Source organism: Nyctereutes procyonoides, unplaced genomic scaffold (genome assembly GCF_905146905.1).
Source record: "Nyctereutes procyonoides isolate TBG_1078 unplaced genomic scaffold, NYPRO_anot_genome, whole genome shotgun sequence".
In the NCBI taxonomy this organism is placed as follows: domain Eukaryota; kingdom Metazoa; phylum Chordata; class Mammalia; order Carnivora; family Canidae; genus Nyctereutes; species Nyctereutes procyonoides.
Window position 1 is genome coordinate 38281542 of NW_026575030.1, and position 25652 is coordinate 38307193.

The window sequence follows — 25652 nt, forward strand, 5'->3', positions numbered from 1 at the left end:
CTTGTCTCTGTCTCTAATAGATAAATTAATCTTTTTAAAAAGCAGCCTTTACAGTGGGGACTGTAGCTCCCCACTCTTTAAGTGTGGTCTGTGCATAGTGATTGCCCTGCAGGAAGTACAGAATGGACAGGGAGAGTAAAAGAGAATAACTTGACCATGAAGAAGCCTTGACAGATAGCCCTTAGCTATATAATCAAAGGCCAGCATCAGCAGTGAGGAATCATTGATAGTGTGGGCCCTTGATACCATGTGGTTAAAATATTACTTGACTTTTGTCTTCCTTCCAAAACCCCATAACCCTAGTCTAAGAGGAAAAAACACCAAACAAACCCAATTTTAGTAAAGCCTTATACAGTGTAACTAAGTGTGGATATGAACACAAATCTATCATCCCCCCTCAGATAAAGACAGATGGCTAAATCTTTCTCACTGTTGCTACAGTTCAAATTAAATTGTCAATTGTTGACATTGACTGCTCTTATAAAGATGAGTAATGTCAGGGCGAAAATGGGTTGATAACCAGCTTAACACTGAAAATACTAGCATTAGGAACAGATGACTATCAAAGCATCGGTAGGTATAAAAATCAAGCCTAGATCTCCAAAGAGCTAGTAACTTAGCCTTGAAAAGGGGCTGCCTACTATTTCATAACAATACTGTTTACGTTGGTGAGGCCATTTTATTAATTAGTATGATTATTATATGAAATCACCAGCAGATTATATCACATTAAAAGAAAAATCCCAAAATAAAAAAGGGTTACATACGTACAAAACAGAGTACTTCTTGCTGGCTTTTCATTGTCATTTTATCTACAAGACAATGTAGAAAATTGCAGCAGAAATACAAAACAATGTAGAAAACCTGCAGTAGCAAAGAAAAACACTTAACTTGGTATCTTTTCCATATGAACACCTGAGGAAAATACAATTGGGCTATTTTTATTTTAAATACACATTTTTATTTTTTAGACCCTGCTTGATTTAATTAGGATGTACGAAAGTAGGCTATGCACTGGATGCATATTTTATATGGAACAAAATGACTTCTGAGTTCTAGAATACACTATAAATCAAAGATTTAAGAAAATTTCATAGTATAGAAAGCAAGAGCAGTGTGCATTACTGCGTTGTATGTTTCTGGTTTCCTCATAAAATGTGGACGGGGTTCTGAGGGAAATGTTTGCCTTTGATTGTTTTTACACTATGTTTCTGCTCTTCTTTTTTTCCTAGGCCTTGTCTGCAATATGTAAGAGAAACTTACCCATTTTTTTCCCCATAATACTGCCCTTGAGGGGCCATGTGAGTGCTTCCCATCTATTAATCAGAGTAAACTGAGTTTAACAGATGTTCAATGGCAGACACCTTCTCAAACCAAATGTCTTCCTTAAGAACTGAAAGGCCTGCACTTTGCACATCAAATCAACATCCTCTTTCTCTTCTCTGTTCTAGTGCACTGATAGGCAAAATTCACCAGTCACATCACCAGGGTCCTCTCCCCTTGCACAGAGAAGAAAGCCACATCCAGATCCTCTCCAGATCCCACATCTGAGCCTGCCACCAGTACCTCCTCGCCTGGATCTAATTCAGAAAGGCATAGTTCGGTCTCCCTGTGGCAGTCCCACTGGTTCACCAAAGGTAAACCGATTTTACTAGAAACACAGATCACTAAAGTGACAGTTACGGATTGCTCAGATTTCTTTGAATTCCATTACTTGTATTTCTTGTGCTCTTAATTGTTTATGAAGAACTTTGATGTGTTTCTCATTTTGTTTATGCTGAGCCCACTATCCTATTTTTGCTTTATTACTGTAAAAGTTACATAATTATTCAGAGAGTGTAGGTCTGTAGTGTCTCCCTGATTTGCAAAAATGCATAGAAGAGTAAATACAGTTATTCTGTAAGATGGATTTTAAAAGTCATTATATGTATTAAAATAAATTGCATGCCCTTATCAAATGATATTTTACACTCATTTTCATAGTGTCATGACAAGAATGTGATGGAAGTATATTTACATAAGGGCTTATGATGTGATAAATTATCACCCAGGTTTCAAGGTGACTCAGAAGAGGCAGTTATTTGTATAGTACTTTTTATACCCGAAGGAATTAATTACAAAGAATTACAATATTTGCAGAGTAATTACATTACTCTTTAATATTAAAGACGTAATCCTAACTGCGTAAATCTAAGCCTACAGTTTGTTTAGTTTTTTTTTTTTTTTTTTTTTTTTTTTAATTTTTTTATTTATTTATGATAGTCACACAGAGAGAGAGAGAGGCAGAGACACAGGCAGAGGGAGAAGCAGGCTCCATGCACCGGGAGCCCGATGTGGGATCCGATCCCGGGTCTCCAGGATCGCGCCCTGGGCCAAAGGCAGGCGCTAAACTGCTGCGCCACCCAGGGTTCCCCAGTTTGTTTAGTTTTGTGAGGACTTTTGTTTCCAAACTTGATAAGGGTGTATTTTGCTGTATTAAATAAAAGACTTAAAAAGTTAATTCCACTTGGTACTATACTTTAGAGAGTCTAAGATGAGTCAGAAGCACAATATTTTAGTATTTGATTGTTCTCAATTACAGGTAACTTGATTTTAAGATCAGATTAAGACTTTTTAGGATGGCATTTAGTTAGAATTATGTAAACATTCAGCACATTCCTTTTTTCTGTAATATTTTCTAACGATAAAAGCACAAAATCATCATCAGATGAACCATGTAAATAAAAATAAAACCATAAAAGTCATATAGATTGAATTCAGGTGCATGTACCTTCATATTTCCATATGGGAATTAGATTCTTTTTTATATCAAGGATCCATAAGAATTCAGATAAGTTGTATAAGTAATTCTCTATTATTTGTGATTTTCCACTATTCTAGTAATAACTGGTAAAACACAGGATCAGAGCAAATTTGCCCCTTAGTAGTAGCTTTATGTTGCAGCAGCAAATAGGAAAATGGCTTTTATTGTTTCAGACATGTTACAAATCAAGTTGCTCTTTCAAAAAGTAAAACAACAATAACTTTGCTAGTTTCTTTCCTCTCTCCTAAATTGTAAAAGGGTGCAAATAAATTAAGGACTGCATATTATTTTCAATGAGTCAAAATCATCGTATAATTTTGATATTCTACTTTTTCCTGTGTAGTCTTTATAGTCCATAACATTCAAGTTTATGTATTCATTTTCTACATAAGCTTCTCATTAATTTTTTTCATGTCATTAACTGATGATAAAAAGAAACATTAAAAGATGGCACAGGGATCTATAATAAAATTCCATTATGGCTTAGAAAACAAAAGTGATAATAGACTAACTAGCCAAGAAATCATTTTTCAGTTCATGGTGCGACTTCTAATTCATTTATTTTTCCATTGTATCTCGTCAGTCTTCTCCTTGCATGGTGAGAAAACAAGATAAACCACTCCCAGCACCGCCTCCTCCCTTAAGAGATCCTCCTCCACCTCCACCTGAGAGACCTCCCCCGATCCCACCTGACAACCGACTGAGTCGTCACTTCCATCACGTGGAAAGTGTGCCTTCTAGAGACCAGCCAATGCCTCTTGAAGCCTGGTGCCCTCGGGATGTGTTTGGAACTAATCAGTCAGTGGGTTGTCGACTCTTAGGGGAGGGCTCTCCAAAGCCTGGAATCACAGCAAGTTCAAATGTAAATGGAAGGCACAGTAGAATGGGCTCTGACCCAGTGCTTCTGCGAAAACACAGACGCCACGATTTGCCTTTAGAAGGAGCCAAGGTAAGGAATAAGCAAAGCAGAAGCTAAACAGTCTGCTCAAACTCTTCTGACAGGAGGTAGTATAAAAGGTTGGGCAGTGTTTTTTTGTTTTTTGTTTTGGTTTTTTGCCTGGTGTGGCACTTCCCTGAAGGTCTTTAATTTTCTCCAAGTTATAAATAATCAGAAACTCATTAAAACTTAAAAGAAGTCAGGAAGAAGGTTCTAAGTGATGATTTAATTTTAATGTGAAGACACCAGACAATTTGCAGGAGATTTATTTCACCTTCCCTTATTTCATCTGCCAAAACTTTTTCCTATTAATAACTTGTAGGTGGGAGAATCAGTACTGTTGTGGTTTTTTTTTTTTTAACTCATCTGGTTTTGTCTAATCTGAAAAAAAGTTGACTGTAGCATATCATAAATCGATCATTGGCATTTTTGCCAACGATAGTCAGCTTGCGCGTCCAGGTAAAATGAACTTTTCCCATATAATAAAGGCACCACTTGCAGTTCACTCTTACAGAGCAAGCTCTTCATCCATAAAACTGAACGAGACCGTCACACGCACATGCATATACATGTGTGCATGCTCACACATGCTCATTTGCCAAGGTTAAGTGGTAAAGAGAACTTTGTGTATTTAACTTCAGTGATTCTAGGGTAGCCAGGATATGAAGAGTCAAAATGTCTAGTTTGGCATTCACAGCAAGGGGAGGAGTGGTGGGAGTTTGCCCTGACTCTGCCAGTAACTCACCTTGGTACCTTCGGTATTTTAAATATATCATCTGTTTTAAATATGAAGAACTCTAAAGGTTTCCCCCAAGGTCGTCTAGAAGGTAAGTGAAAGAAAAAATACTAATAAAACCACTTTTATAGTGTTTTCTGAAAATGGAGTGCTTATCATCCTCAAATGTACATTCCCACAACATGAAATCTGGATTGGAGGGATCTGCTGGGTTTTTTTTCTTTTTTCTTTTTTTCCTTTAGTTTCTATTCTGTTTCATTCATATATGGTCCTACTTGTCTTGAGAAGCAGATTGGAACAGCCTCTGATGTGAATTGAGGTTTTATCTCAGCAACATATTACAATTTATTTCTTGAATGGACTTTGGAAATACTTAAAATAATTATCTTAGCCAGTTCATTGAAGACCTTTTATTTCATGGTTCTTTTACATAATATGTTGTATAGTGTAAGCACTAATACAACCTGCCCTTCTTAGCCCTAGAACACTGGCTGTTAATTTTTGTATGGAAGGTTACCATTTTTTAAATTGAAGTTACTATTTCATAACTTATAGGTATGAAATTTTATTATGTTAATTATATGTATGAAATATTAATAGTGACTTCAGTTGTGAAGATTCCTTCAAATGTTTTGTCTGTGAACTTCTGTGTCTTGATCATTGATACATATTAATATGCCAGAGAACACTGAGGAAATTGCACAGTATCTCACTGAAAGGTGGATTTTAATCTTATTTAGTTTTGGCTAAATAAGCTTCATTAAGATTCTTTAAGGCCTAATCTCATATATTGTGTGTATTAATAATGCAGTGTTTATATTCTCAAAGTTAATTTCACATTACAACCAGATATAAAGTTTTAACCAAAATTAGACTTCTAAGATTTATGATTTCAGTCTATTTCTTCAACTTCTGTGGTGGATGATAAAAGAAGGATTTATATATAGTGAATGTAATAAATGCTGTAAGACAGACATCTCTTTTTCTCTCTCATGATCTTTATGAAGGACCTTCAATAGGCTACAAGGTACGTTATAAGTTACATACAGTAGAAAAAGCCTAACTCTTCTTACTCATTTCACTGTGGGGAAACGTAAGAGGCTGGCTTCCGCTAACATCTAACAGAGGACTGGGTCCAGCTGGGATCTTGTGGCCCTCAGTAAGTTTGTTTCTTACATCTTTATGGTGCTTCCATCCAAACTGATTAAATTTCACATTTGTAAGTGCTTTCTATATGCAAGACCCTCGTGGTGTTCAGGATAACCGGCATCGCAATGCTCTCTCCCCTTTCAAATTTAACCAAATGTTTTAATAGCAGAGAAACCATTCAGCTCCTTCGGGCAGAAGGAAAAATGACAAGGATAAGGCAAAGCTGATAGCTGCATTTTAACCTGACTAAAAATCTTACCAGCACAGATCAACCAGGCTCTGGACTCAGAACAGAGTTTTATTTCCTGCTCTAGAATTTACTGGCTTTATGAATGTGAGCAGCTTACTACGTCTTTGCCCCAACTCCACTTATTTTTCTTACATTTTTTTTTTTTTACAAATAGAAAGATTTACTTATAACATAAAAAATATCTTATTCTTTTTTTAATTTAAATTCCAGCACAGTTAACGTACAGCATTCTATTAATTTCAGGTGGTCAGTGTAGTGATTCCACGCTTCTGTGCATCACCTGGTGCTCATCAGCACAAGTGCATGACTTAGTCCCTGTCACCTATTTTGTCCAGAGGGTGAGCAAAATACCTCCCCTCTGGTTACCATCAGTTCTCTAGAATTAGTGTTTCTTGGTGTGTCTCTCTTATTTTCCTTACTTTATAAAATGGAAGAATAATAGTACCTTATCTAGGAGAACCTTATCTAGGAGAATAGTTAACCTCCAAATAAATCCTCATGCTCCTCAGGCCTGGAATCAGAAGTAACAGCTAGATGTGAAGTAGCAGTGTAAGTTGTAACAGCTGACATTTTCATTCAAAATCATCATCTCTTTCTCCTTGCTCTCTATTTAGCATAATTCCTAATGAGTATGTGGCAAGCACTTGGTTGGTGAGTTAGTCCAGTATTTAAGCTGATGGTAGAAGCAAGAGAGTGTGGGTGCGCTGGGGTGGGGTTGGGCACAGGCAGGGAAAGGGCTTGGAAGAAGAAGACATCCACCATATATACAAGGAGGAAAACCCATTTTTTAATATATTTTTTCAGCACTGGCCTCCAGCCAAAGGTAGAATGTCATTTTCTTGTTTGAAATAGGAATTTTTTCCTCCTCTATTTTAATGAGAATGGTAAGTGTTACGGTGTATCCTCACTCTCCGTACTATGAGGTGTGCAGTTTTTAAAACATTTCATCCTGGGAATAAAGGGGGGTGGGGCTCTAGAATGGAAGCTGATGTATCTCCCCGTAACCCTCCAGTCTCTCCAGTTGTAAGCCAATACATTCTTGTGTGAAGTAGGGACAGCACTCATTTAGACTTGTTTTCATTAGAGGTTATACTTCAAATGAACGCTTCTCTTCCCATTTTAAAGATAAGAAAACTGGAGTAAGCATGAAATGTTTAAATGAGAACTAAATGTACCTGAAGAGGAGTTTATGTAAATGAGAGACAACCCGCTTTCCTTCATCATGTGTAGTCCTCTCTGTTTGCCACTGCCCACCATCCCCTGGAGGCATTTGCCCTTTGTATTTGCATCTTCTCTAGATAAATGGTAGGGGGGGAACAAGTATAAATTAAATTCTAATCACACCCCGTTTGCTACCTGTAGGGAGCTGTGAGGGAAAGAGCCATTGAGTTCATTGTTGAAATGAAGTGTAAGAATTCTCTGTGACTTTCTTTGACTTCCTTTCTCTCCTCCCTCCCACCTGGCACAATCAAATTAGCTAAGGTAATACTTGACTTTTAACGGGAATCTGTAAGCTAAGCATTATTAGACTTATTTATCATCTTTTATTGGTAAGAAATTTCTTTCCTGTACTACTATTTCCTTTGTCTGAAATTCTCGGATTCTAGCCACATTTAGAAACCTGCTCTTTCATAAATGTTTTGTTGGCTAGATGTTTATTGTTGGTGGTGGTTTATTTTAATTAGTTGAGGTGAAAATATTTGCATTAAAATGTTTTAAAGTATCATTGGATAGTTGAAATTTATCTACTTATATCCAGATACTAACATTGCATTAAACTATCTTTATTCGTTCCTCTTGAAAGTTCACAAAACCCACTATTTCTAATGTGATAAAAACTATCTCTGACTTGCTGTGTTACTGTAGGTGACATTATTCTAAAATGACCCTGTGTACAAGAATCTTTTGAAGATGCTGCTTGATAAATACATCAAAAGATTCCCCTTTTTGAGATTGTGGCTTTTGCTTTTTGGTGGAGAGGCACATATTTATATGAATGACGTCAAACTTATCTATAAATCTCAAGTGGCTATCAAGAAATAAGTCCTCTGTGTACATGGGCTTCATTTCCAATCTGATGTTGTAGAAGGACAAATTAGTGATATTTTGGGGGTAGTGTTTGTGTGGGTTCACATATGTGGGATGGGGAAAATGGGTTGCATTTGGGATTTTGTATAAATAAGTTCTGTCTTAATTGTACTAAGATTATCACAAAAGTATGTGTTTTCCCTGTATATCAAGGGTCCCAAATACTTAAAGTATTTAATTTTAGCTTAATTTTTAGCTAATACCTGAATCATAAGAAGACATTTCAGACTTCAAGATTAGCACTAAATGCTATCTTGAGGCATGTAGAAACATATTAATCTGGGATAACCTAGAATTTATAATAAGTTACATGATAACTCAGATTAAACTTCTTCCATAAGTCTAAACTTCCTCTAATATATTCACATTTCTTCAGCCTGTTTTAGCTTTATGAGTACTTAGGATATTCAAGACACCAGGGGAAATACAAAATGAACAAAACAAAGTCTAGTGAGAATGAAACAGGTATATGATTAGTTAACTAAGAGAATAGACATAGGAAAATCATTCAGAAAATACAATACGGGGTCCTCAAGAGGAAAAAAGAAATCTAATTGAGCTGCATTGTAAAAGAAGGAACAAAGAAAGCTATGTATAAGAAGGTCCCTGGCTACAGACACGAAAAGATTGGTAGGTGTTTCTGTAGACCTGACAGGAAGGAATAGCATGAAGGTGGGGAAAGTAGGCATAGTGAAGAAGTCAATTTTGGATGGACAGAATATGGAGAGAGAACACGTAGTGTAGATCGAAACCAATAATAGGGATCCCTGGGTGGCGCAGCGGTTTAGCGCCTGCCTTTGGCCCAGGGCGCGATCCTGGAGACCCGGGATTGAATCCCATGTCAGGCTCCCCGTGCATGGAGCCTGCTTCTCCCTCTGCCTGTGTCTCTGCCTCTCTCTCTGACTGTGTGCCTATCATAAATAAATAAAATAAAATTAAAAATGAAACCAATAATAGAATTGTCCTGAATTCTACACTGTTACCTTTAGTTTGTGAGACAGGAAAAGGTTTTAAAGTTTGTTGTTGTTTGTTTGTTGGCAGAAGAGTAATAGGATCAGAATATTTCAGTTGGTACCATTTTCAATGCAATTGTGGCTGATTTGGGGCAGTCAGCTGGGAAAGCAGGAAAAAAAAGATGTCTCCGTTGAATTAAAGAAGACCTGAATCTGGGGTCCCTGGGTGGCTCAGTTGATTTAAGTAACTGACTTGATTTTGGCTCAGGTCGTGATCTTAGCACAGGGAGCATGGAGCCTGCTTAAGATTCTGCCTCTCTCTCTGCACCCCCTTCCGCCTGCCTTGCCGCTCTTAAGAAGAAGAAGAAGAAATTGCCTGAGTGCATGGGGTTGCACAGTAAACTGCTTCAGTTGGTGCTATCAATCTACACATTTGAGAAACTATTTTTCTCTCCTATTTATAAACAGGCTTTTCAGATTTCCAAATAATATAAAATATTTATTTTTAGCTCAACTTGTAACTTTCTGCACTCACGCAGGTAGTGGCAGCTAAAATGATTCTAAGTCTGTTGGAATGGGTGCAGGTGGGAATGTGGAATTTAGAGTGAAACGGTGTTTGCGATCTGTTTTATCATAATGTGTAACTATCATATGGCCTCTAACGAAGGAGACGTGCAAAAGAGAAATTGGAATTCTAGCACAGGTTCTAGTTTTTAGATGAAACTTCAGTGCTATAAGGTCTAGATTGTGTAGCTCTGAAATGCAATCATTGATATATTTCAAATGTGTTCTTTAAACCGTGTTTCTTATTTTAAGTTGATAGAGAAGGATGTGGACTTTTATTTTAAGCATTCTAAAGGCTTCAGTACCATTTCAGAAATATGAGGGGAGGAAAAGAAATTGGTAGGTCATAGATGGTGCTATAGAGCTATTCAGGTTATATTATAGCCTTTTGCCCCCACATCAGCCTACCTTTTAAATATGAATTAATAAGAGTTTAGGTAAGAGCCACACTATAAAACTCTAATGATTACTTAAAGATTTTAAAATACGCCTAATTTTTTTTGTACGTGCGTGAATATACAAAGTTATTCTCTCTCTCTCTCTTTAAATGGCTTTAATTTCAAGTTGTTGGATTAGTAACAAGCAATTGTTCAGTCCCTGTAGTGTAACTGAGAAACCTGGAAATTGGAAATTCTTATTCTGAGTAATTAAACACTGGTTCTCTACGGTACCTTATGAGCAAGGTAACAGTTTTAGTTTGTGTTGTTCACATTGAAAATTCCATTTAAAATTGCCTGCACTTTGAAAGCCAGAACAGATCTCTAGTTGCCAATAGTGTTGAAGGTCCAAGCCTTGAAAGATGAAAGGCCTTTCTGATTGTACTCATGTACTATTTTATCAAGAAGTTTAAAAATATTCTGTTAACTCCAGAGAGAGAGGATTTAGAACACTTTTATTTGGGAGAATTGAAATAAGAATTGCACCAGTACTGCTTTCTTTTTCCTAGAGAGAATGGTAACTTCTCAATAAAAATTTATTGGTATTTGGGGAAACTTTACTATCTTTGTATCTAGCCAATATCTGATTTATAGAAATTAAAGTACATATTCCTTCTCAATATGTATAAGAATCATGTTGTATTATATGTTTTACCTATAACTCGGTACTCCTTTGGGTGGTAGTGAATAGTCACTATGGTGCTACTGACTCCCTAGGTAAATTATATGATATTTTACTTGTCTAAATAAACTGTGAAATTACATATTCTTTTCAAAATTATAGTTCTTCTAAGAGCTGCTGCTGTTTTAAGGTCCTCCACAAGTTAAATTCTAAACCAACCCTTTGATGTCCTTTCAGGTCTTTTCCAATGGTCACCTGGGAAGCGAAGAGTATGATGTTCCTCCCCGGCTTTCACCTCCTCCTCCAGCTGCCACCCTTGTCCCTAGCATCAAGTGAGTTACTTGGAGATCATTTGTCCGTGCATAAAGATACGATAATAGTGGATGTGAAGTACACAATACAGAAAGTACAAAGTCAATAGAAACTTGAATAGAAAGTCAACAAAAATGATCCAGCCAGGTTTAGAAACTAAGGTACCAGAAATCAAGATCCTTCCTCTTCTTTGCTGGCAACCACAGCATCTATGATACTTCTCTAACTCTGGGATTACATGTGGGATTACACATGGAAGAACAGGGAGAGAAAACTTACGTCATCTTTGTACCCGAGAAGAGGAAAGATAGCACAAGGAGCTTTCCCCTCCAATTTACCTCTCTCCCTGAGTGGTGTCACATTTATCCCAACTATCCAGTGTGGTATCAGAAAATAACCTTTGATTCTTTCAATTTTCTCGATTCCTAAACTTATTCAGCCACTAAATCCTATTGATTGTTCTTTTGAAGTTTTTTATAATCAGCTAAATCTGCCCCATTGCCTCAGAGTTGGACAACTGAAAGAAGCTTACACATGATATGTTATGATCTTAGAATTAGTATTAATGGATTTTAAAATGAGTTAACTGAAAAATAAGTTAACCTGGGTTGTCTCATTTGAAAAACGAGGACACAAGAGACACATTGGACAGTCAGTTAAATGATATATGTACCCACGTCAAACCAGGATAAAACCAGGTCTCCTGATTCCCATTTTCCTATTCTTTATGTATTTTTTTAAAGATTTATTTATTTATTTATGATAGAGAGAGGCAGAGACACAGGAGGAGGGAGAAGCAGGCTCCATGCCAGGAGCCCGATGCAGGACTCCATCCCAGGACCCCAGGATCACGCCCTGGGCTGAAGGTGGCGCTAAACTGCTGAGCCACCCAGGGATCCCCTCCTACTCTTTATATTAAATAAGACTACTGGGAGGCCCGGGTGGCTCAGCGGTTTAGCGCCTGCCTTCAGCCCAGGGCGTGATCCTGGAGTCCTTGGATCGAGTCCCGCATCAGGCTGCCTGCATGGAGCCTGCTTCTCCCTCTGCCTGTGTCTCTGCCTGCCTCTCTCTCTCTCTCTCTCTCTCTCTCTCTCTCTCTCTCTCTCTCTCTCTCGCTGTGTCCCTCATGAATAAATAAATAAACTCTTTATAAATCAATCAACCAATCAGACTACCTGCCTTTTCTCCAATAGATTTTGTTTACACAGCTGAAATAATTTAAATTCTACTTTCCCCAAACCACTTTCCTACTTAAAACCTAGCATTGTTTTCTTTCTTTTTATATGCTCTTCTGCTAGCAGTAAGATCCACAGGATTTTACCCAACTAAAATATTGTTCAGTAATTCCTAATGCTTGCCCTCCAGTCTTGTCTTGATTTTTTTGTTTGTTTTTTTTTTGTTTGTTTTTTGAGTTTTTCAAGTTCTTCTCGCCTGTGCACCACCCTTTCAGAATCTTTATTCTAAAGGTCCATGTCTCAGGCTCTATTTCTTTATGAAAACTTCTGTGACCCTTCATTCATAATGATAGTAAGTGGTAAAACTAATTCTCATTTTTCCTACAGTTAACTTTCTACACATTTAACTATGTAGTCTGCTCCATGGTTTTCTAATTTTAAAGTGCTTCTCCACATTGAAAATATTAGGGTTTGAGAACAAAACCTTTTTTATTTTCTGATTCTTCCATGACACCTTATTGTTTTGAGGTGTAGTGAATATATTGAGAATACCTGGTTGCTTGGTTGATTATTGGATAAGATCTCACCTCTAATTGAAAGTCTTAAAGCATCTTCACTTCTTCCTCTGCTGGTCCCCTAGAGACCCCAATACATATAAATACAAAAGAAGGATAAGATAAATCCCAGCCCCCAAGAAATTTACACTCTATTTTAGAAAATAAAATTAAATTACATGGAATCACTAGAGAACATTATGCACTAAACTGTGCAATTCTTACTTGTTAGTTTTACTTAGGCTTGGAGGAAAGACTGTTACAGGCTTTGTAAGTCCAAAGATGTTTATTTGAGAGGATGGAAATTCCCTAACAGAGAATAGACACAATTCAAAAAGGGAGTGGACGAGAAAAAGCAAGAGTGTGAAATGTGACATCACTCAGGGGACAGTGGGAAACTAAGGTAATTGGAGCATTCTCCAATGGTAACTCCTGGGAACTGCCAGATAACGTAGCTGACATAAAAGTTGGAGTCAAATACACATATTCCATATAGGGAGCTCTAAATCAGTAAGAACTATATGATATCCTAGCCTCAAATGAACTCTGGATATATGTATATGTAGTAAAACATCTAAGTTCAATTAACTATGATAATTCAGAGAACATCAGAAAATGAAGTAAATAAAATCTTGCCAATTGGAGATTAAATTTGAGTATCGTTTATTAAATTCATATTGGCAAGTGGGTTAAAAAGCAGAGGTTGCAGTTTGCTTCCTATATATTTAATATTAGATACCTGTTTCTCCGACAAATTAAGAATAAATTCATAGGATAATGTATTTTATTGATATTTTTCTACTACTACAGTTTGTAAGTGCATGTGAATATATATTGTCCCCATTTACTCTTGATTTTTCCCTCAGAAACAGTGCAGTTGCTTTATTTAAACAGAAATACTTTAACAACATATGTTTAACAGCAAATTAGTTTTCAGTTTTACATGCTGCAAATTAACCACAATTAACAGTACAAGTGTTGACTTTTAATGGCACATTTATCTCTTCAGTTTTTTATTCTGACAATATAGGTAGCAGTTGTTTGTTCTATAAAATATGGAAACCGTAGGAAAGAATTAATGAATATATAAATACAAGTGTATACATGCTCCAAATATTAATGTCTAGAGTTTTAACGTTTTGACATTTTTCAGACTTTTACTTTGTAGTGCAAATTTTTACTAAATAATATTTGTCTTGAAACAAGTTGACCAAAGCTGAGTAAGTTATTCCTTGGCTAAATAGCATACATACCGCCTTTAAAGCCAAGATAAGAATTTTGGTTTGGTTAGTTTCAGAAGGTTTCCATCAGCACTCTGACGTGACCCTGGTTTGCATTTTTAAAGAATTTCCCCGGCTGTTATGTGGAAAATTGTCTTTGGACAGCAGAAGTGAAAGCAGGGAGACCAGCAGAGAGTATAGTCATCTGCTGTGATAGACCAGTCAGAGATCGTCAGGGCTTTGCCTGGAGTAACAGTGATGGAGCTCCTGGATCAGCTTTGGGCATATTTTGATGCAGTTGTACCCATTAATAAATTGGATAACTGTGAGGTATGAGAGTCACTGATGACCCCTACATGCATTTTTGGCTAAAGAAACTGAATTGTTGGTGCCATTTCCCAAAGTGAGGGAGACTGGAGAAGGAACAGATGTGGGAACAGGACAGAGGTATAAAATTGAGACTTAGGGATCTGCTGAGTTTGGGATGCTTATTACACACACACACACCTAAATAGAAGTGTTGAGGGAACAGGTGGACATACCATCTAAGCTTTAAACTTTATATTATATTCAGGTTACTATTTCAGTAGGTACCATCTAAAGCTAATAAATTTATTTCTACATGCCCAGTGCTCAAATTTAGTAGATGGGTTACACTCTTAGATACATGAGTAGAACTCTGAAATTTTTAACAATATGGAACTTATATATTAAAGCATTACCTTGCAGTAGACGATTTCCCCCTGAAATGTTAATTATAGAAAATATATTTAGAACACTTCTATAGAGTAAAATTTTAGTAGACATTATTGGTTATTATCAAAATATCCCCATTTATATACTAAATTGCTAGGGAAAATAAACTAGAAATGTCACTTTGTGAATGTAGCGTCAGCACCTGCCACCGCTCACTGAGAGTCACCAAAGAGGTCCACACTTCTAACCATCAGCATCTGTGCGTGTGAATGTGCACGTGATTGTGGTTGTCTTAAACAGTTTCCAGAAAGGTCTCTATATAAATCTAAGTGTGATACGATAAAAGCTAGATCAACGTGAGCGAAATGATTTGGCAAATTCATGGTAGGGGGGAAACTTTGTTTTGTTTTGCGTTTAACTAGAAAGTGGATGACAGAGAAAGAAGAGGAAAAAATACTAAGCCATGAGTGATATTAATACAAATACCACACTGTAATTTGAAAACATTTAAAGGAATGGAAATTTTTAATGGAAATTTTTCATTTTGTATGTGGCGCATACCGGCTTTCATTGCTTGTACTTAGTGTCAAAAGAGCCCGAAAACATGTTCCATTATCGTTCACCTGAGGATCAGTGTTGACAATATGTACTTTGATTTTACATGAATCCTCTCTATGCTCAGTGATAAGAAATTAGTATTATCTATTTAAATATAAGAAAATATGGTAGAAAACTTTTTAATGGAAGACAAAGCTGTAATTAAGGGCTACTCTATTTTCTTAATCCTAGCAAATGAATATGTTTGCTCTTTTATTAGTTTCAGAACCAGTTTTCCTCTGGTACTGTAAAATCTTTTTAAGACTTGCCAAGACATTGCACAATTTTTGTTTTACCTTGGGTCAATGAAAAGGTGCTCTATTACCCAAGATGGCAGTCTCCTATAAATAACATAAATTTAATAACATAAATTGTTATTTATAGGACATGACATGATATATAGGGGATGGTAGAGAGTAAGTCCTCCTTTTCAGTTTGTTCACTATGATCGCTGTGGCATTCTTCTTTTGTTGTATCATGTAGAATGTTTGTGAATTTGATTTTGACCTACTGATGTGACTTAATATTTGAAACTCAAATTTAACTTATGAATCAGTGAGATTATGCAGGAAAATACAGTTTTGTTCAAATCTCCTGCAAAGCAGTTTGCCCATCCTAAAATAGGTTCTCTGGTTTCTGTGGAGAAGCCCTAGAACCTATATGATACATTGATGAAAAGAGTTGAGGGTTGCAAGTATATAATTTTAAACCAGACTCAACAGAAAAAGCAGTAATGTGTAGATTACTGTATTTATATTATTCAAGATAAATATGAATATTATTTTTCTCATTTTTATTATACTATTATAATTTCTAAATTCACGTAGAATTGCAATTCCTTCTCCTCTTCTGTGGGAAAACATTTGGTAGATGGCTATAATCTGGATAGGAGGGGGGGATGCCACTAATTCCAATAATGTTTAGTTTTCTCTGACTAAAAGCTATGATGGGAACGGTTACAACATTAATCCTAGTAGTCTGACAAACCTATTACTTATAATTTACAAAAAAAAAAAAAAAAACAACATTTTATGATCACAAAAAATTAGGTAGCCTTAGAAATGTGAGCCATTTGGGTGCCTGGGTGACTGAGCTGGTTAAATGTCCGATTTGGTCTCAGCTCAGGTCATGATCTTGGCTTCCTTAGACGTGAGCCCCATATTAGGCTCTGCACTGAGCATGGAGCCTGCTTGAGACTCTCTCTCTCTCTCTCTCTCTCTCTCTCTTTCTCTCTCTCTCTCTCTCTCCATCTGCATCTCCCTCTGCCCCTCCCCTTGCTTATACTCTCTCTCTCACTCTCAAAAAAAAAAAAACAAAAAGTGAGCCATTGGATTCTATTTAAATATATAGTATAAAACGTATTCCTTATACGGTCTCTTTTTTGTCCCACAGAGGCATAATCTATCATATATTCTCCATTTCTCCATAAACATACTGATCTATTGATAGAAAACGTGTAGGGTTAGAATGAGATTCTGTTTTCATTTTAAGTGAAGGCATCTTTCTACAAGATTCTACAAGATTCAAGCATTTCTTAGTTCCTGTTAATAAGTCTAAATTCATGTAGTAAGTTAGTTATGTCATCTTAAGTTATTTGAAAACCACTAAGAATATTCAGCGTATTTGTGAAGGATGCTTATCTATAATATCTGAAATGAGTTAAAATGAATTTTTATTCTTAAAATGAAATTTTTCCAGTGGTTAAAGCATAATTTATGCACAGTAAAATTCAGCTTTGTGAGTTCTAATGCATAGCTTTGTAATCACCACCACAATCAAGTTATAGAACAGTTCCTTCACTCCAAAAAACGCCCCCGTGCCTTATGTCAGTTTCTCCCCTCACCCCAACTCCTGGACATTACCAATCTGATTTATGTCCATGTAGTTTTGCCTTTTCCATAAGGTCATATAAATAGAAACATGCGGTGCATAGCCCCTTGAGTCTGGCTTCTTTCTACTTAGTATAATGCTTTTGAGATTCATCTGTGTTGTCAACTGTATCAATAATTTGTTCCTTTTTATTGCTCCAGAGTAAGCATTCCAATTTAAAACATACTACAGGGGCAGCCCCGATGGCGCAGCGGTTTAGCGCCGTCTGCAGCCTGGGATGTGATCCTGGAGACCCAGGATTGAGTCCCACATCAGGCTTCCTGTATGGAGCCTGCTTCTCCCTCTGCCTGTGTCTCTGCATCTCTCTCTCTCTCTCTCTCTCTCTCTCTCTCTCTTTCTGTGTCTCTATGAATAAATAAAAATCTAAAAAAAAAAGTGTTAAAAAAATCAAGTAAAACATACTACGGCTTGGTTATCCATCCCTCCACTAGGGACACTTGAGCTGTTTCCAGTTTTTGGCAATTACAAATAATGCCACTTTAAATATCATCGTAAGGTCTTTAACATCCAACATATATTGGAAAGATAGATTCTCAATAAAGGTATGTGTTTCCTCGGTATCTACTTGATTTTTTTATTTTTATTTTTATTTACTTATGGTAGTCAGAGAGAGAGAGAGGCAGAGACACAGGCAGAGGGAGAAGCAGGCTCCATGCACCTGGAGCCCGATGTGGGATCCAATCCAGGGTCTCCAGGATCGCGCCCTGGGCCAAAGGCAGGCGCCAAACCGCTGCGCCACCCAGGGGTCCCTCTACTTGATTTCTAAAGCAGAACCCTTAAAAAACTTAGAGATCTATATTGGTTCTGAATAAGTTCCTTTAAAAAAGTCACTTAAAATTTTTTCTCCAATTTATATGCAAGTCTGTGAATGCTATAATTAAAGCTTATAGGAAGGCTTAATGTTAAACTTAATAATAGACCACACCAACTTGTCTTGATGTCATGAAAGAACCTTCAAAATCACTCTGATGTACTGAGGAAGTTATTTGTGGCATATATGCAATCACTTCAAATACAGCTTTATTTTATGTTATCACTTCTCAGGGCAAGGACTTCCCTGAGTTAACTATTTTCCCTGTTAGTATTGTGACATTAATACAAGAGATATGGACTTATATATACAACAGGTTCTGAAGATCTGGTTTTAAGAAAATACATTTTTTAAAACCTCGCCTTCAGATATGATTAAGCAAACATTTTTACATGTAGAAAACGAGCAAAATAATATATTTAAGATGCTTTTCTAGATTATGAAACAATCCTAAAAAAAAAAAAAAGATTGTTCTTTTTCCCTTAGCAGCTTGGTCACCTATTTCTCTGATAACCACTCATTTTTGTCTAAAAGCTGTGAGTGCTCCCCTGGACACACACCTGCCAGGCCTTTGTTGACTCAGGGTCTAGCTGGAAGCATTTTGCAATTCAGGACAGAAATAGATGACAGACATAGATGAGTACAGAGAAAACACAATGTCCATGAAGGAACATATACCAAATACACATAATTGAACAAATTAAAGTTGAAAGAAACCTGTTTTGTCAGGCAGTGTCACAGGAGGTTTGTCTATAGACAATAAAAATGGATATTTCTACTTTGCCTTTCTTCTGGAAAAGTTGATGGACTAAGTGCGTTACCAGGAACTCGCTCAGTTGAAGGAAAGAAAAGCACATGGCAGGGGTGATGTTGGAGTTATAGGTTACCTAAATAAAACCAGTGGGATATGCAGGTCACCCCCCTCACACCAAGGATATAAAATGCTCTAGAGGGGTGTATCTGTGAGTTTGTTATGAAATGTAAAAATCACTAAGAGCAGCATTAGAAAATATATTCTCGGTTTCTTTCAAGTGTGCACTTGCAGAAAATGGATGTATTTCTCACGAAGGCTCCAATAACTAACACACAGTGAATTTAACAAGAGGTGCAGGTGGGGGAGAAAATGACTGTGCGCCTTTGAGAGAATGTGTCCTTGTGCATTACCAGCGGATTAACTCCAGAATGACAGCCACCGTGCAGAATGCTGGGCCAACGTATGAGGCTAATGTAAAGGGGATGAAGTAATGGGTGTAAGCGGTAAGACGGTTTACTTGGCAGCTTTACCTTGGAAGCAGCCAAATGCAATCTGCTCTATTTGTTCCTCTGATATCCTAAACATTTCTCAGAAGCCAAATCAAGACCGAAAATTTTCTAGTGTCCATAGGTTAGGTATTTTCTCCGCTGCCAAAGGTAATCATACATGATAGCTACCGAAAATTGTTAAACTTGTTATTTTACCACTTACTTAGTTGCAAGTAAAATCGAACCTCCTTTTTGAACTAGTTTGTGAAGGGGAAGAAAATCCCACATACAATTACAAATCGTAAGAGATGTCTCTTATATTAATTGTATACTTTCTATACAACTTCTTTATCTTCTGTGTACCTTGTCTTTTTATTAAAACTATTTTTTAGAGAAGTGTAGAGTGATGAGAGGCTTTATTTTTTTTTCTTTTTTTTTTAGATTCACAGCACAATTGAGAAGGTATGGTGGTTTCCCACATACTTCCCGCCCCCATACATGCCTTGCCTTTTCCAATATCAGCATCTTCTACCTTCATGGTACATTTGTTAAAACAGCTGAACCTGTATTGACACATAATCACCCCAAGTCCATACTGTACATTCCCATTTTTTATGATAGAAACTGCTTTTATTTTTCCCCTTCAGAACTGGATAAGATTAATTTGATATAAAAAGTTATATAATGCTGAATAAAATGCACTGGAGTGAGGGGCACCGGGGTGACGCAGTCAGTTAAACGCCCGGTTGAGCATCCAGCTCTTGGTTTTGGCTCAGGTCATGATCTCAGTCAGGATTGTGAGATTGAGCCCAGCATTATATACTCCGTGCTGAGCATAGTGTCTGCTAAACTTTCTCTCTTCCTCTCCCTCTACCCCTCCCCCTCTCCATGCATTCTCTCTCTAAAATAAATCTTTAAAAGTTTTTTTAATGCACTGGAATATTATAAACTGGCTTATCTAAGTAGAATATCATATTGATAGAAGTTTGCATTAAAAATACAAAGAAAAATCTGACTCTTTAGAACTTATTAAAACGCTGATAAATGGGATATCTAAGCACCTTTTTGGATTTAGATACAAATGCCACTTGAAGACATTTTTCACTTCTAGATATAATCCACTAAAATCCATTTAAGCTAATAATCTATGATTAGTAAATTTTAGCTTTAAGCCCTTATTATTCCATAAAATCTTAGATGGGCTTTACTTCTCATTTTCTTCAGAAATACCCCATCTGTTGATCTGCAGGAAGGCACAAGGGGGAGGTGTGTGAATTACCCAGATGAAATTCTTTATCGTTGAAGAGAAAATATAGAATCAGCCATAACGGTTGTGGTTTCAAAGACAGCCCATTCTTGTCTCAATATGCAGTCCTTCTTTGGAAACTCTTAAATCTTTGGAAGTAATCCACAACAGGCAGATAGATGGTAGACTTCTAACATGGACCTTGTTGAACAATTGGTCAGTAAGTCTTTTCCTTTTTCTTTTATACAAGATATGCTTGAATTGCATAGGAAAACAGGATTCATTATGAATGAAAGTATATTAGGGCATAGAAAGGATGTATATTGTTTCATTTGCTAATAGAACCCATTCTGGTCCTTGACTTAGGTAAATAGATGTCTGTGTTTATAAGACTTAGAAAGGTCATGTTTGAAGTCCCTACTCTAATACCCATCAATCGGATCACCGTTTTGCAATTCATGTTCTCACCAGCTCTACTACTTCTTCTGAGGTTACACCACAGGAGGTGTCCCCCTTAGGTTATTTTTTTTAAATGTTTTATTTTTTATTTATTTATGATAGTCACACACACAGAGAGAGAGAGAGAGAGGCAGAGACATAGGCAGAGGGAGAAACAGGCTCCATGCACTGGGAGCCTGATGTGGGATTCGATCCCCGGTCTCCAGGATCGCGCCCTGGGCCAAAGGCAGGCGCCAAACCGCTGCGCCACCCAGGGATCCCCCCCCTTAGGTTATTAATAAGGTTATGAGCTTGGGCTCTGGGCAGTGACAGTGGACTTTCTGTCACTGTGCTTTCATCTCACTCTAAACTGTCATCTGAATTCAGAGATAGCTCAAACAAACAAGGATTCAAAATTCCGCATTGAAAAAAAGTCTTCAAAGACAGGTAAAAAAAAATATGCTTTTGAAAAGTCTTAAGAGAGACATTTCTTTAATCTTTGAACTTTCTAAGGATTCAAATACATAGTTGAAACTTGAAAACTTGAACGTTTTTCACAATGTCTTCTTGTTATGGGTGCAGAGAAAAGCCCTTAAAATTTTTCTCATTCTAGCTAGTGAGAAGAAATCTAGATGAAGTTATTTCAGGCTTGATGGCACATATACCAAAGGACTCTTGCTCCCTCTACAGAAGGTGCTTCAATATTGCAGTCACAAAGATTTTTTTTTTTTAATATTTTTAATGAAACAGAGGTTCACAATGATTAACAAAAGCTTCCGATTTATATATTAGCAACAATGTCTTGCAAACTGGTTGGATCTCCTGAAGTTAGGGTAGGTTTGTGTGTTTCTTGCATAAGCAAGGGTCGGATTTAACTCCATTAGCAACAACTGTGGAAAAATGGTAGGTTTTGTTTCCTTGTTTGGCTTTGTTTTGTTTATTTATTCTCATAGATGGGTAAAATGCCAGAAAATTTCTTTTGATATTAGGTAATTGTTGTACTCATTTTTGTTCTTTTTTATTTAGACAGGGAATTGAAGCCATAAAAATAATGTACTGTACCTCAAAGACTTAATAAGTTCTCTTATTATCTACTTCTAATTGTTCCAGTCATTTTTAGTTCTTAGTAGTAGTTGGGGGAAAAAAATTAACAATTTGAATTGTACTTGAACTTCACAGGAGAAAGAATTCATTTAATTGAACTGAATTTTTTTCAGCTATAGGTAATATTCACAAGAGACAGAAAGTTGACCTTTCTATAAAGATTTCACTAATACATAAAACTACCATGCGTATATATTTATTATCTTAATTTACCCATTTAAGTTAAATTGGAACAAAATGGTAATATTTTAATGACTTTGGTTTGGATAATTTTATACATCTTTTTAAACTTTAAGACCTTTTTAATCTGACAGGATACTAGTTTTTCACACTGTGCCATTTAAAGTTATAAGTATGAAAATTCTTTTATTTCATCACTAGAGTCTTAACAAGATTGAAAATCCTTTTCATTTGTATTTAGTATAAGAACAGCCCTTCTGATGTTACCCTGTAATGGAAAAATGAACACAAGTGACAAAGTAGTTCCTTTGATTTAAGTCTATCACACCCGACTCCATGTTCTGAATTGTTATGCTTAAACTATACTGGATTTTCTTCCCTCTCTGGTAGGTGTACTGGCCCGTTAGCAAATCCCCTTTCAGAGAAAACCAGAGACCCAGTCGAGGAAGATGATGATGAATACAAGATTCCTTCATCCCATCCTGTTTCCCTGAATTCACAACCATCTCATTGTCATAACGTAAAACCTCCTCTTAGGTAAGCATACGGGCAGCATTTATCACCTCACATCTCACAGCATAAACATTATCATGTGTGGTTTTTGTTTTTAAGCATCTGAATCACATGTATTTAATTAAAAATCCTTCCTGTTCAAAGCCTTCTCTTCCTATATACCATTTTCTGCATTATTTTCAGGGAAAACTAAAAGATGCAGATTTCTCATTAATCAGGAAGTCATTTAATTAAATTAATTGACGAGTAAATCTAATGGACCATTTTGTTGGCCCTCTCCCCACTTAGAACAAATTATAGTCTGATAAAACTTTGCTGTACATTATGTATTGCAGTGATTCATGAATTTTCAGTACACTAGTTTCAGTGCATTTTATCAGTTCTAAGCACCTATCTCAGAAGAAAAATCAGTGCTCAGAAACTAAAGTATTATCCGACCTTCCGTGGAATTTTTTTTCATGATATAAAGACTAATATATATTCATTTCCCTTCTTGATATGCTACCTACTTCTATTCATCATATCCTGAAGAAGTCAACAAACAAAAACACAACAACAAAAAAAACTAAAAGTATTTCCCTTAACTATCTTTTTTTTATCAAAAACTATTTTACCTTTCCTTAGATCAAATAAGAATGTGAGGAACAGTGTTTTTCTTTTTTTTTCTTCTTGTCAGTCGTTCTTATAATAAAGACATTTTTGGTCTAATGGCAGCTCTACTGAGGTATATAAGAGTTATTAAAAATGAGTAGTGTGGGGCAGCCTGGGTGGCTCAGCGGTTTAGCGCCACCTTCAGCCCAGGTCCTGGAGACTCGGGATCGAGTCCCATGTCAGGCTCCCTGCATGGAGCCTGCTTCTCCCTCTGCCTGTGTGTGTCTCATGAATAAATAAAATCTTTAAAAAATAATAAAAATAAAAAATAAACATGAGTAGTGTGTATTGAAATATTGATGTTTTTAAATTAGAAGGATGATTCTACACTTACATAATTGAGTTAATAATCTGTGGTCTCAAATATTTTTCTTTTTTCTCACCTGACTTACATGAGGTACTCAATAAGTCAAATCTCAGTTTTAAACCTTACTTTGTGAACTCATTTCCTTAATGTGACGGAATCCCTGGAGCTCTGCTGGGCAGACTGCATAGGGCTCGGGCCCAGCCTTCCTGCCTCCCAGCATCTCTCGATTGAGGATAGAACTGCCGAACACCTCAGCCATCTATGTCATCTTTACTTCATGGGCCATTTCGTTTTCAAGGTCAAGTCCATCAGTGGAAAGCATTTTATTTATTTATTTATTTTTTTAGTGGAAAGCATTTTATGAGTGGAGTGTTTCTTTCCAGATGAAAAATCTAAAAAATGTTTTGGTGCCTTTCTTTGAGTATCACACTGAGGTGAAATCCAGTGCTTGGAAAAGAGGAGCAAATCTTCATTTTAGCCAGAGAGGTATCTACAAGAGTGACCCTCGTTCGAATTATCAACACTCTGCAGAGTTCTTATCCAGGATTACTAACATTCTGCAGTCTAGGGTTCCATATTTCAAAACAAAAATCAAAGTATTTCTTGCTAATCACTGGTGTTTAAGACATTTATTGATAAAATGGTGTCACTGAGAAGATAAATAGCTGAGAGGCAATTTGTTATATCAGAAGAACCAAATGTCTACTACTTTTATTAGAGGGAAGTTATTCCTTCACATCAAACACAAATTGTCACAATTCTTAGGTCTTTTGGCTCTTACAAATGTATAGTAATTTTTAAAGACTGAAGTAAGATGAGCTTTTTTGGTTTCCTTGGGATTTCATTTTTTTTCCAGAAGCTGAAGAAGTGAGAGGTATAATTTCAATGCTTTAAATTTTAATTGTCAGATCATATTGGATGAGATTTTTGGTGGCAGGCCTCCCAAATCCTGAAAATAAATTTGAATTATGACCACCATTACCATCTTTCTATTGTTATAGAGAAGTAATAAATGTTGATAATCCCTAAACTTAATTGGAGAGAATTTTTTATCTAATTTGTTCTTGAAAGCCGATGGATCAAGTACCTTCTTATGTCCTCCACAGAGCACTCTTTAAGCTTAAACACTTCTTTCCCAATGCATTTTCCCACTTTGGAATATCAGAAGAAATAAATTGTCAATATGTGGAAAAAGTTAAACAGTAGATGAATAATTCAATTCAGTTTCAGTAAAAATCCATCATTATTATGAAAATTCAATACATGATAACTATTTTCAAATGAACCATCTCTGGCCCCTGAAATAGATGTGGCCACCAGAGAGAATGGAAATGAATTTCAGATGAAGCCACTCTTGCAGTAACTATTTAAATATCCACTATCTCCTCCATTATGTATGTATTTTTACTTTGCCCCCAAGAATTCAGAGTAAATCAGAAAAAGGAAAATATAAACTCTGCCTTCTATAGTTTTTTGTGAACAGAATAACTTGGTGAGCAGAGTTTGTTGTTACACAGCTATATTCTAAAGACAAAATATGGGACGCCCGGGTGGCTCAGCAGTTAAGTGCCTGCCTTCGGCCCAGGGCGTGATCCTGGAGTCCCGGGATCAAGTCCCACATCAGGCTCCCTGCAGGGAGCCTGCTTCTCCCTCTGCCTGTGTCTCTGCCTCTCTCTCTGTCTCTCATGAATAAATTAAAACTTAAAAAAATACAAAATATGCCCTGAACTTTGTCTTCCCACTATCTTCCCATGCCCCAGTTTTGTCCATTATGTTCAGAGTATGATTCCAATGTCCAATACAAATAACAAAAATACTTTTTTAGTAAGTATTATCTTTCACAGACCCCCAGATTCAAATATATGTTGTGTACCCAAGGCCTTTGCCAAAGCCATTTTTCTACAGTTGTCAGAAGTGTGAGAGTTTTCATCCTAACAGTAGTGAAATCCTAAAACAGACCTCAGGTCTTTGAATATGTCTACCAGAATTTTAATGAAACTATAGAACATGTAATAATTCTTCTTTGATGGGTTCAGTTTATTATAAGGAAAGCTTAAAGTATAGAAATAAAAACATGTTAAATACCATCAACAAATAATAAAGCTGTTGGGACTATTACATATTTGTTTTTGCCTTACTGCATGTTTTTCTTCAAAACTTGACAAGGTACTATTGAA

At 36.4% G+C, this 25652-nt stretch overlaps 1 protein-coding gene across 8 annotated transcripts in view; it reads left to right on the forward strand.

Annotated features, from left to right (window-relative positions):
* Window positions 1-25652, forward strand: part of CBLB (Cbl proto-oncogene B) — a 214076-nt gene that overhangs the window by 154142 nt on the left and 34282 nt on the right. For all 8 annotated transcript variants that reach the window (XM_055316315.1, XM_055316310.1, XM_055316313.1 and 5 more), the window contains 4 exons: window positions 1452-1637; window positions 3387-3752; window positions 10777-10871; window positions 22395-22541. In XM_055316315.1, the coding sequence (XP_055172290.1) occupies window positions 1452-1637; window positions 3387-3752; window positions 10777-10871; window positions 22395-22541 (794 nt within the window). The remainder of the gene's footprint in view (window positions 1-1451; window positions 1638-3386; window positions 3753-10776; window positions 10872-22394; window positions 22542-25652) is intronic.